This window comes from Daucus carota, chromosome 8 (genome assembly GCF_001625215.2).
Source record: "Daucus carota subsp. sativus chromosome 8, DH1 v3.0, whole genome shotgun sequence".
Taxonomy (NCBI): domain Eukaryota; kingdom Viridiplantae; phylum Streptophyta; class Magnoliopsida; order Apiales; family Apiaceae; genus Daucus; species Daucus carota.
Window position 1 is genome coordinate 15,229,292 of NC_030388.2, and position 13,215 is coordinate 15,242,506.

General features: G+C 36.1%; 1 protein-coding gene across 1 annotated transcript; it reads left to right on the top strand.

Annotated features, from left to right (window-relative positions):
• The first annotated feature begins 3,253 nt into the window (after nt 1-3,253).
• On the top strand, nt 3,254-12,596 carry LOC108199623 (tRNA wybutosine-synthesizing protein 2/3/4). Its single transcript, XM_017367529.2, has 9 exons — nt 3,254-4,104; nt 5,388-5,787; nt 6,075-7,262; nt 7,876-8,005; nt 8,570-8,805; nt 10,471-10,606; nt 10,804-10,880; nt 11,784-11,890; nt 12,009-12,596. Exons 1-9 carry the CDS (start codon nt 3,360-3,362, stop codon nt 12,113-12,115), a joined length of 3,126 nt encoding a protein of 1,041 aa, XP_017223018.1. The 5' UTR covers nt 3,254-3,359; the 3' UTR covers nt 12,116-12,596.
• Nucleotides 12,597-13,215: the final 619 nt, after the last annotated feature.

A 13,215-nucleotide genomic window follows, 5' to 3' on the forward strand; every position in this document is an offset into this window, starting at 1 on the left:
TAGTACTTCAAGTAAGGATGATAGCACCAGCACATAAAAACAAGTACGCTTACTTTTATGAGATAAAAATATGAATTCTTGATGTGAAATAATTGAGCCTTGTGAATTGAATTTATATATATTGACTATGATTGCGATAACTATACAAAACTTGACTGCACCTGAGGAGAATGACGAGGCAGACGAAGCGTTTGTGTAGCTCTTCGAATTTTGCGCTTAGCAAACAGGAGATTGCTCCGAGGAAAGAAGGTGTATTGGTTTCAGATGAGGTGATTGTGTGTATTTGCAGACTATGCAGTGTGTGATAGATGGGTCCGGGGTAGCTACCAACTGGCTTTGGGTATTTGTCCCAGGTTTTATCATTTGCTTCTTCTTTCAAAGATTGCCCTGAGTCTTTTCATCTCAACTGGATCGACCAAGCGGGGTAAAAAGCTCTTTTCACTTGATTAAAAAATCTCGGTCTTTCTCTTGCTCAACCAGCCTCATGTTGGGCTATTATTAATATAATATAATAAATAGATAATAGATATATAGATAGATAGATTAATAATATTTTTTAATAATAGAATATATAGAAGAGTTGAGATCTGTGGGATACCATTAAAATTGAGGAATTGGAGTCCCTAGGGACTATGGTTGGATTGTACTCAAATCCTACGGCTCAGATTTATTAAATCAAAATACAGTTGACCTCCTTTTAAGGATGTTTGAACTGTAAATACACTCCCGTGCGTATACGTTGCTGAGAAAGCTATCCCGCATCCTACGCTTAAAAACAACCCACTGCCGTTACAAAGACTACAGGATTTTCGCTCGCAACAACCACAGGTGCGTAAGATTTGAAACTCAATTGGCCGGTTGGAGACGAGGGTTGTTCAAGCCACTGCAAGTATATGTGAAGATGCGTTCAGGTATGGGCTCGATTTTGTTATTATGTGCTTCAATTTAATTGCATGTCGTATAAGTGAGCGATAGGCGAACTGATTTTTTGTTCCCCAATAGCCAAGTTAGATGAGTTGTCCCGCGATTGTGCTTTTGTTTTGATGGGGCGTCATTACCCGTTTTTTGGGCTTGGTTAAAAATCAAACTCTGTGTGTTCTGCACTTGACATTGCAAGGATATTTGAGAATTTTTGGTCTTTAAGAATAAACATTGTTATTTGGTGTTAGAGTGGTCTATTTAGACAATACAGAATGTTTTGTTGTGATTTGGGTAATTGGGGTTTTATTTTGAGTCTACATGTTCTGAATGCACATTGAGATTATGTTCTGCATTTGTTAAGTGTTTATTATTGAAAATGTGAATTTAGTGATAATGAATCTGGTTTTGGTGTTATGCAGTGTAGGTTTTAAATTTAATGTTTGATATTCTTCTGCATTACATTGCAATGTCCATAATTGGATTCAATATTGGTGTTTGTATCACAATTATTGAAGCTACTTAGATCTGTGTTGTCCTGTAGTTGAGCTTTTATTTCGTTGGGGCATCATAACCCCTATTATGGGTTTGATAAAAAAATGAACTCTGTTTGTGTTCTGCTCTTGACTTTGTAAGGATGTTTAAGAATTTTTGGTCTTTTAGAATAAGCATTGCTATTTGGTGTCAGAGTGTTCAATTTGGACAATGCAGAACATTTTTGTTGAAATTTGGGTAATTGGGGTTTCATTTGGAGTCTACAATGCACATTGCGGTTATGTTTTGCATTTATTTAGTGGTTTGTTCTGCATTGTGAATCTGATTTCTACTATACTAAAAAGAATGCCATATTTTCACAATGCAGGAGATGGAGGTAAAGAAATTCATCACACGTGAACTTGTCGGATATCAACAAAGCATTCGACTACATGATCAAGGGGGAAGTCTGTGTTGCGTTGCGTCATCGACATGGGTGCTTAGGCGAAGCCTAAATTTTCTGCAATCAGTGAAACATACGCAAATATGAATTTATCAAATAAGTGTTGTTGATAAATAAAAGATTTGTCAAGGAGTTGCCACTTCATACCGAGCATTGGTTTTTTGACATTGATTATGTTGTGGAGTTTGGTTGTTTTGTTCACTATTTTTGAATGCATCTTCTTGCTTTTCATCTGACTAGTGTGTTTAGTTTCTAGTTTTGTTTTACCGATACAAGTATGGAAAACTGATAAGAAAAATATAAATCGATCCAAAAAATCGAAGTGTTGAGCAATAGCATGACACTGTAGTATACGAGCAACATTTACGGTTTCATATGATTTCAGAAAAAATGAAGTAGAAGATGCTAATATTAGTTTTAGATCTTATGCAACAACTTCGAGATAAACACCAATGCCATGCTGCATTGTCTAAGATCAATCGTCTGTGCAGAACCAAAACAAACACATATTATCTAGCATTTTACAAGAACCTAATACTCTGTCATGACATTACGAAGGGAGCAAAATACAGTAACCTTAAAAAAATCTTGCATACAATTATTTGATGTAGTAATATCCTACGAAACTTTTCAATGTAACTGAAACAATAAAAAAATATACATAACTTACATGAATCTCCTTTCTGATTAGACTATAAAGACATTTGCAGAAAAAAAAAAAACAACGCAGGACCAACTAATAATCTATCATTTTACAAAAAATCAATTAGTCTAGCATGACATTACGAAAGGAGCAAACTACGGAAACCTTCAGGCTTCAAGAAGTCCTGCACACAATTATTTAATGAAGGAATATATTGCGGAACTTTTTCAAAGTAACTCAAATACTAAATAAATTTGTCGAACTTATAACATTAATCTCCATTGTGATTAGAAATTTGAGCCTTTCTATGAAGAAAAAAAAAGTGCTCCATGAGTTATATATATTGCCTGCTAAGGATCAAAAGAACGAAAATATAAAACGGAAAAAAAATGAAGCAACGAGTGCAGGACATTTATTCAACTCATACACTTGGATAACTTGAGCAGTTGTAACTACGGCACGAATCAAGCAACCCACAACTCCTACTCCAAAAAACACGCTTGTCTGTGTAAGAAACAAAAGAAAATACACTTTTTAAAAAATTAAATCATAAATCGTATCAGCCGTTGGATCTTAATCAAAATGAAGAGCTGAATTGGGACTCCAAGACTCCAACAAGTTATAGGACTCCAAATAACTTTCTTCATATATAAAAAAAATGCATATAGAAAATGTTGTTTAGGAAAATAATTCATGATGTCCTAAATTATTATTTTGTATTAAATTTGAGACTTTTATTAAAATGACCTTGTGCTTATTTTTCAGACGAGGGGGGTCAAAAGTCTGAAGACCAAAGGGTTTTATCAGCAAAAACCCATACATACACCTAATTTATGCACTCTGGCCGGAAAACACCAAATCATGGATTTCGACAAGAGAAAAACAGCAACTCTGTCATTAATCAACACTCCCCCGCAAGATTACTCTGACAAATCACCAAAAGGCACTCTTGATCTTCCCATTCTACCCCTGCTCAACTCCATTAATTCCCACCCTTGTTTCTTCACCACTAGCTCCTGCTCTGGCAGAATCTCAATCCTCTCCACCCCAACTGAAACCACCTCAATAACCAAGAAAAAGGCCAGAGGAGGCAAGTGGGTCCTCATATCTCATGACCCTGTGGACCCCACCTCAGTTCTTGACTTGCTGTACAACCCCACCTCAGTTGTTGATGAGTTGGATGAGCTGGTGTTTAGATTTGAGCCTTTGATTGTTGCTGTTGAGTGTAGGGATGTGGGGTCTGCTCAGAGTTTGGTTTCGATTGCAATTTCTTGTGGGTTTAGGGAGTCTGGGATTACTAGTGTCAGCAAAAGGGTGATTGTTGCGATTAGGTGTTCGATTCGATTGGAAGTGCCGTTAGGAGGGAGTGGAAGGTTGTTGGTATCGGAGGAGTATGTTAGGTTTTTGGTTGGGATTGCTAATGGGAAAATGGAGGTTAATAGGAAGAGGACTGATCAGTTTTTTGCTGCATTGTTGAGGAATGGGTTTGGAGGAGTCGAGAATGGTGTGGGAAGTGGTGATTGCGATGGCTTGGAATGTGAGGAGGTGAAAAAGATGGAGTCTTATTTTGGTGCTTTGAGTGAATCCCGGCAAATAGATGACTGCGGTATTTTACTTTGTATTTACTTGGCTTATTAATGGACTTTAGAATTACGTTATTTTGTATCTTAATTTTTTTTTTTTTTTGGTATGTGAAAGTTACTTCATTTTATCCAGAGTAGTTTACCTTGTTTCTTAGTTAGCACTTACACCTTGCTCCCGAGTTTTAAATAGAGAGGAAAGCAAGAGGAGACGAGGTAATTTCTTCATCCCAATTTTGGGGTGAAAGTCTCCTGAATTTGCATTCATTTACACTTGCTAAAAACTGAGTACAAATATGAGTGAAAATGAGGCTACTTTAATTACTTTTCACGTGCTTTCCTCCCTTTCTAAGTAAGTGTTCTCTTAGTATATAAGGATATAAGCAGCTGAGATGATTTATAGGAAACTTTTTATGCATAATGCTGTGGAATAATTTCTAACAGTAGGTATGAATCACGTACATTGCACATTTTTTATTGTCCAAGTATATGTTATCCTCATTGCTTACGAAGTTTGCGTCCTCCTCACAGTGAAATCTTGTATAATTCATCCTGACTAGGGTCCAGTACTGCCACGGTCAATAGAGAAGTAATATGTTGTTTATCTTATAATTATATTGTGCTGTCAAGTTTTAACTTGAAATATAATTTATGTCGGGTTATTTGTTGTTCAAAGTTATTGTTTTAATTTGTATCATAAAAGGTCAAATGTATGTGTGTATGTGACTATGTGTAGATGTGTTGGTTGTTTTTATTTTTTAATTTGTGAACTTCAGTTTGTCTTCTTTAACTATATTAATGGACCGTGTTGGAAGCAGGGAAAAGTGGGGGATGGGGGCTTCTGGATTTGATAATCAGTACTAGATGTTGTTAATTATGACAAGGATTTTAGTAGGTGAGACGAATTGTTGGGAACTTTTGTGCAGTATGCTGCGGGTTCAAATCATGGAAAGCACTCATTCTTCTTTGTTTTAATATGTTCCTTTCTCATTCTCACATTCTGAAAACTCATATGGTTTATGCTAACTTTGAAGTCTAGTCTAGTTCTGACTCTGTCAACATATAAGTTCATGGACTAAGATTATTAGTTGCAGAAGGCCCTCCATTTGCAAAACTAACATAGCTATTTCAGGTGTAGCTTTCTAATGCACACCTTGTCCAATATGCATGCATCTTAGAACCTTCTTTTTAACAAAGTAGGGTTGTGTAGCTACATGAAATTACTATGTGGTTACGTTCTTATATATATTTATTGTTGCAGGAATCTTCCACTATATATTGCAAGATTAAACCTTTAATATATTGGCAGGGTCTGCCGAAGTTCCTGTTAACAGTCTTTCCACTGATCAGCTGGTAGTTGCTGGTGAAGCTATTGAGAAGGTTTACCTATGGGGTCACTCTGCTTGTGAGATTGAGGACGCAACAAAAAAGAAAGTGCTCATTTTTGGTGGTTTTGGAGGCATGGGGAGGCATGCTCGACGAAATAATTGTTTCTTGCTTGATCCATTCTCAGGTGAACTTGAAGACTTCAATGTTCAGGGGTGTCCATCCCCACGCTTGGGCCACACATCCTCCTTAATAGGACATTTGATGTATGTTATTGGGGGTAGGGCTGATCCATCAAGTATCTTAAATGATGTCTGGCTTCTGAACACAGAAAATAGGCAATGGAAGCTCTTAGAGTGTACAGGCACATATTTTCCATCCAGGTGACATCTTTAGTGTTTAAAATTGTTTCTATTTTTTTTTCATTGTTTTTAGTCTATCTGCTTTATGCACCAGATCATTATGAATTGAACAGCTTTCATTGCGCAAGTTTTTTTTTACTATCTATGCAAGTGTAAAATATTGAATTTTCTTGTGTCTTGTTTGTGTATCAAGCAGTCTGATAAAACAATAATATAATAGCATATTTTCTTTCTCGTCTGTGTCTTTACATCTCTTTATAATTTACAAAATCGATAAATGAGCTTTGTGGGGGCATGGTGTTGTGCAGGCATCGACATGCAGCAGCTACTGTAGGGCCTAAGATATATGTTTTTGGTGGAATTCACAATGATTTGATCTATCCATCATTACATGTTTTAGACACGCAAAATCTTGAATGGAGTGAAATATGTATGCCAGGTGAACAACCATGCCCACGTCATTCACACTCTATGGTATCTTATGGGACCAAACTATTTATATTTGGAGGATATGATGGGGAAAAAGCTCTAGGGGACCTTTATAGTTTTGATGTTCTGACATGCTTGTGGAAGAAGGAAGAAATGGCAGGAAGAACACCGTATGCAAGATTTTCACACTCAATGTTTGTATATAAGCATTTTGTAGGTATCATAGGAGGATGCCCAGTCAGACAACATTATCAAGATTTGTCTTTGCTAGATTTGAGGGACTGTTCGTGGAAACATATTAGGGTGAATTCTTTTGGCAAAGAGCTTCTTGTTCGTAGCAGCGGAAGTGTCATTGGTGATGATCTTGTGATGATTGGTGGTGGAGCATCTTGTTATGCCTTTGGAACAAAATTTAGCGATCCAATGAAAATGAACTTGCGTCCATTAGTTTCTCTAACTGATAGTCCTGCACAAATATTGACGACGCAAGTTAATCACACCAAAGAAGACCCCCCACAAACCGAGATTGGTTTCACACAATCTCCAGCTAGCATATATGAAACATTATCTAAGGAAACTTCTGGCTTGAAACTTGGTGATGAAGGCATAGATATAAATGGTGGACATCAAGGTGTTGCATCACATTTTGTTCTAAAAATTAAGAAAAAATATGCCAAACTTGGAAAGGACCTGCTGAAAAGGTTTGCCTGGTTAGATCTTGAACGCAAAGTTTATTCCCTGGAAAAAGGATTACATATATGTTTTCCTGTCACAGGACAATTTTGTGCTTTGTACGATAATAGTCAACATGATGCACACACTGCAGATATTGAACCACTTGACCCTTGTCTACTAGAAAAGGTAACGGCAAAGGGGCTTTTACCTGATGATACCATTTCATCAGCCCTGAATTTTTTCATCACAAGTGGTGCTACCAAAATTTTAGACGAGGTTGTGAGAGTTAAGAAAACTTCTAGCTCTCCATTAAAGATGATGAATGACTCTGTAACATTATTGATTAATGAACAAGGGCTTCCAGCAGAACTTCTAGAGCAGCTACCCACTAGGTTTGTCTCTAACAATCATAATATTTAAAGTATCCTGCATACATATTTAAATCTAATTTTGTGCCTTATAGGCTTGAAAATTTATCTTGACTTATTAAATAGTTATATATTAGTACATGTACACAAAAGAGATGCCAATCTTTCAAAACACAATTTTAGGAAATAAGGTTATCCACTTAATAGTGTAAGAATATATGGGCTACTCCACATAAGGTTCTTATGTATACCTGTAAGTTCTCTAAAAGGTAGGACACACACACACACATGTTTATAATATTTGAATTACATATTAGAATGTACACTTAATTAAAAAAATCGAGTAGAAGAACTAGTGTTTCCATTATAATATTGTCCTGACAGAGTGTTTCGGCATCCTTGGATCAGAGCTCTTCTCTTCTCGGTTTTATCATCATCATCATCATCATCATCATCATCGTCATTTTTTGTTAATTAATTTGGTAATAGAAAACCTCCGTTTGTCCTATTAGTATGAATCAAGGAAGTGCTATGCTTCATTTATTATGGTTATTGTTATTATTATTATTATTATTATATTTTGGTGAAGCTATTTAACTACTGCTAATCCAATTCAAAATATGCAACTTTTATATAGATGGGAACGACTTGGGGACATTGTTGTGCTTCCATCAACTTCATTTAAGGATCCATTGTGGGACACAATTTCAGATAAGCTGTGGCCAGTTGTTGCTGCATCACTAGGAACTCAACGCCTTGCTCGACAAGTAAGAATTTTTTGATAGAATGAGCTGTGTTTCACTAAATTGTTTAATCTCCATGTCTGGAAGATGTTTCTAAGCATTGTTTTCAACACATTCACTAAATCTAATTATCATTGGTTGTTTAGAATTTGTGTATGTGCTGATAGTAGGAATTTGTTTATGTGCTGATAGTAGGAATTTGTCCATGTGCTGATGTGTATGTGGTACTAAATGGAAAAACTGATGTGCACTTGCAATGAATTTTCATGTACATCCGAAGATCTTCCTAGAGAGTTATACATTAGGCCAGTTTTCAGAGCATAAAAAGTTTAAGTCAGTGCCTAACTACAGGTCTTACTAAAGCCAACATGTCAAGCTGTCAATGGAAAAAATAAGAAATTAAAGAAATGTAGACATTTAAGCAATAAAAATTTCTTGCATCAACAGATAATATACTCGCAAGGATGCATCATTTTGGTGGGTAGATCATTTGTTGAAGGTTGGAAGGTGTATGTATGTTGCAGAATTACACATACTGGATAATGTAGTGAATTGCCTATCTGTTTACAATGATTTGTTTATATATAGGGTCGAGTGGCAAATACTGGAACAAGGGACAGTAGTTTGGAGATGCTTGTCGGGGATAGTGGCTGGGTAAGTCACCGCGAAAATGGAATTTATTATTCTTTTGATGCTACAAAGTGCATGTTTTCCTGGGGCAATCTATCTGAGAAGCTACGTATGGCCCATTTGGACTGTACGGATGAAGTTGTTGTAGACTTGTTTGCTGGGATTGGATATTTTGCTTTGCCATTCCTTGTCAGGTACTATATGATTGCATTTCTGTGAAGTTTCAGCTATCTAATATCTTTTGCTGTTATAAATATCTCAAATCCTAAACTCTTGCTCCATAAATTTTCTCTTTATTTTATTTGGGATCACTTATTGATCCTATATTTTGAATTGACTTGTGTTATTGGAGTACCTCCTCCTTTGGCTGTATGTTCTATCGCTTTCTATGGAGTTGTAGCTGAACTTCGTGTTCTGTATCTAAAATGTATGGTTTCCTTTAGTTAGTTAAAGGCTAGAAAGCATGAGTGCGGGTGCGGGAGTGCGGGTGCGCGGTACGTGGATACGGGAATTCGTCAAATTCCAAAATATGGGGATACGGGTGCGGGGGGATACGGCAAATATTAAAATATTAAATATATTATATATATATATAAATAATACATAAGATGCATTTAAGTAGAACAAAATAGTGGAATAACTAAATTAATCATCTTTAAGTCTTGACAATTAGAATACATATATAACTATTTCAATTTAAGTGATTCAATTGAGCATAATCATGGCTTCCATGATTTTGACCAACTAATTTTAAGTTTTTTTTTAAAAAAAAAGTTGTAAAAAATTACGATTTGTGCCACTCCCGCACCCCCATCCCCGCACCCCCGCGTATCCCCGTCACTGCCTCCACCGATACGCCACGTGGCGTATCCCGTGCGTATCCCGCCGCACTCCGCCGCACCCCCGCACCCCCAAGTATCCCCTACGCAGTTCTTCACCCAGATGAAGTATCCCTGCTTTCTAGGTTAAAGGCCAGTTAGTAATGAGTCATTACTAAATAAAACTACAATGTAAATTTTAAAATAAAAAGAGAAAATAAATTATAAAATATAAATATTAAAACATTTAAAGTAAAAGTAAAATATAAATTTGGTTTTAAAAGTAAAAGCCTGATTTCTACATCTGGCTACGTAGGTGACACACACGTACACAGCAATAGCCCCAGTATATACACACACCCCCAGTATATACACACACCGTCGTGTGTATATACTAATCCATCGGCGCCGTGTGTATACATAAAAGAAGAAAAGAGATGAAGAGAGAGGAGAGGAAAGAGAGCAGAGGAGAGAGGAGAGGAGAAAAGAGATGAAGAGAGAGACGAGAGAGAAGAGATAGGAGAGGAGAGTGGAGAGGAGAGATGAGAGGAACTTACCGTAAGCTTGCTCTGAAGTCTGAAGTCCAACTCCGCCGCGTAGAAGCCCGTTTCGTTTCAATATGAAGTCAACCATCTGTGTAAGTATCGTTTTTAACCCTAACCGGGTCGGGTAAAACTCGATTGGACCGGGTCGGTACCGGGTCGGGTCGGGTTTTACCCGTGGACGACTTAAAAGCCCAGTCGCTGGTCGACTTACTCTTCTGGGCCGACTCGCCGACTAGTCGGCGACTAGTCGTCGACTAGTCGTCGACTCAATAACAATGGTAATGACAGTTACTTGATAAAGAAACGTAAAAGTAAAACAAGGCAAAGTAGTCAAGCTAAATATTTTTTATCACACATGTTGCCTTCAAATTTTAAATGCAAAATTTATGATGGATAATGTCAGGACACCAGCTGTGATCCAGTCATTAGTATAATTTGATTTATTAATACTATACTCTATGCCCCACTGCTCAAAGCTTGTTTTTGGGATGCCCAGGGCCAGTGCAAAAATGCTGTATGCTTGTGAGTGGAATCCCCATGCAATTGAGGCACTTCGACGTAATCTGCAGGCTAACTCTGTAGCTGATCGCTGTGTGGTACTTGAAGGCGATAATCGACTTACAGCTCCTAAAGTACGGATATTACATTCATTTCTTATATTGTCATAAGTTATTTATTCTTAAATATCTCTTGAGTATCGATATTGTGAATAATAATCATCTTCAAGATCCATAATTTCTGGATGCCCGGATATATCTCATTACAATGATCTTTATACATTTTAAGTTCTAGGAAACAAAGCTCACATAGGCAATCATTTCTTTTTCAGGGAGTTGCTGATAGAGTCTGCCTTGGTCTCTTGCCAACAAGTGAGGGTAGTTGGGTGACTGCTATAAGGGCATTAAGGTTTTGTTCCTTACCAGTAATTTCTATTAAATTTTACTAATAGAAGGGTACTTTAAAACACATTGGTGAAATAAAATCTTATTAGCAGAACTTTACCCCCCCCCCCCCCCCCCCCACCCCCCCCACCCCCCCACCCCCCCACCCCCCACACACACACAAAAAAAAAACACAAATAAATTATGCATTCTGATGACTAAAACCAAATTGTGAGAACTTTATAGCTATCTTGTCTTTAAAACATCGATAGATGAAGCAGATAAAGTAAAAGTAAAAACTATTACCAGAGAGAAAGAGATGAAGTAGATAAAAATAGGAGTAAAAAGGGTACCTATACTATACTGCACTATTCTATTTATACTTAAAAGAATTACAAAGATAATTGTTTTATTCACAATGATCCTTTCTCATTGTGTAATGGCTCAACTTTCCCTTCTTAAAAGATTATATCATGATACGCAATTTTGTTGACTTGTCATGATGTGTCACCATATCTTACTACAATGCAATTATTCTCCCTTTAATAAGAAAATCTTACTACAATGCAATTATACTATACTGCACTTTTCTATTTATACTTACAAGAATTACAAAGATAATTGTTTTATTAACAATGATCCTTTCTCATTGTGTAATGGCTCAACTTTCCCTTCTTAAAAGATTATATCATGATATGCCGTGATTTTGTTGACTTGTCATGATGTGTCACCATATCTTACTACAATGCAATTATTCCCCCTTTGATAAGAAAATCTTCGTAGTAACAGTACAAATAAGACAAAAACTAATAAATCCATTATATTTACACTAATAATACACTAATTAAATGAGTTATCAGAAATATGTGTTGGCTGCGTAGTTTGTTCTAGTTATATAATTTTTTTTGCTAAAATATTGACCATTCAGGAGTAGGGGTGGGATACTGCATGTGCATGCCAATGTAAAGGACTCTGAGGAGGTTGAGTGGAGCAAATATGTCTCAAACTCAATCAGTGATATATCATTATCAGAAGGTATCTCTCTAATTTCAGCAGCAATAATTTGTTATATACTTATTTTAAACACTGTTATACGAATACTGGTTTACTGGCATTTATGTGGGTTATTATATATCAAATTTACAATGTATAGGTTATCGATGGAAGGTTTCAGTGGAACATGTAGAGAGAGTGAAATGGTATGCACCACATATCAGGCATCTTGTTGCCGATGTAAAATGCGAGCAGATTGACAGATAACTGTTGAAATAGAGGGTGTGGTTGGCAGCAATATTTTCACCAGATGTTCTTGATTGTACCATGGGAAGATGATAGCCTAAGTCTGGCTGCGGTACAACTCTACAACCCACAGTCCCAGACTAGCCGATTCAAATTCCAAGTAGCTTGAAGTTGGATTCATGATTTGAAATGAATCATGCAGGTTCCAGAAGCTAGGGGAAATGATCCACTCTAATTTTACCGGAATCTATGTTGGGGTGGTTTGTAATGTTTTTCTTAAAGATATATTGGAGGTAGCTAACCTTTGTTTTACTGTCAATCTTCATCTCCGCAAGGAGAATATATTGCAGCATAGTGTAACTATAGAATTGGCCCGGATTGCAGAAAGAATGTATCATGGAGATGCAGATGGAACAGAAATTGCAAACTCTAGTTTTGTTTGGACTCGGGGATTCATGAAATGTTTATGGGATGATTAGATATATAAACAGTGTTAAATGCATTAACATTTTAACGTTACTTTGGCAGCTAAAGTTTCCTACTACATTTACTTGCAAAAGATCTGTTCGGGCTGGATCTAGATCGGACCAAAAAGTCCTCTGCCGTCTGATTGTTTACGTAATTTGCACATATTTTGAGATTTTTGTAATGTATAGTTTCATAATATATTTTTAATTTTTTTTGAATAAAAGTTTAAACGTAAACTTTTTTTTGAAAAATATATTATGTAATTTTACTTTACAGGAGTCTCTAAACGTGTGTTAAAAAAATAACGTAAAGAACCTGGTGGATCAGAGGGAGTAAATATGATATTATTTCAATTTTTTATTTTGCACAATGTTATTGATCTTTTGTGCTAGTACAAGAAAAACAAAACAAAATATTATTTACAAAATACATAATACATCTTCCCACAAATGTATGTAAAAATTAATAAGTCATAAAATAAATAAATGAATCATAAAAAATGAGGAGGTGGATGATTTATTAATCATCAAAGATAGAAAACAATTATTGATTAAAGATAGAAAATGTGTTATTTTTGATTTTTTGACAATTTTAATTCACTGATCGCGAGGCCACAAAATATTCATGAAATTAACTGAATCACAAAGATATGA

What these genes read in the sequence shown, in the direction of transcription:
- LOC108199623 (XM_017367529.2), top strand. Translation starts at nt 3,360, where the DNA reads ATGGATTTCGACAAGAGAAAAACAGCAACTCTGTCATTAATCAACACT. An exon ending in CTAGAGCAGCTACCCACTAG is followed by an intron (nt 7,263 to 7,875) that starts GTTTGTCTCTAA and finishes ACTTTTATATAG; the next exon opens with ATGGGAACGACTTGGGGACA. An exon ending in ACTGCTATAAGGGCATTAAG is followed by an intron (nt 10,881 to 11,783) that starts GTTTTGTTCCTT and finishes TTGACCATTCAG; the next exon opens with GAGTAGGGGTGGGATACTGC.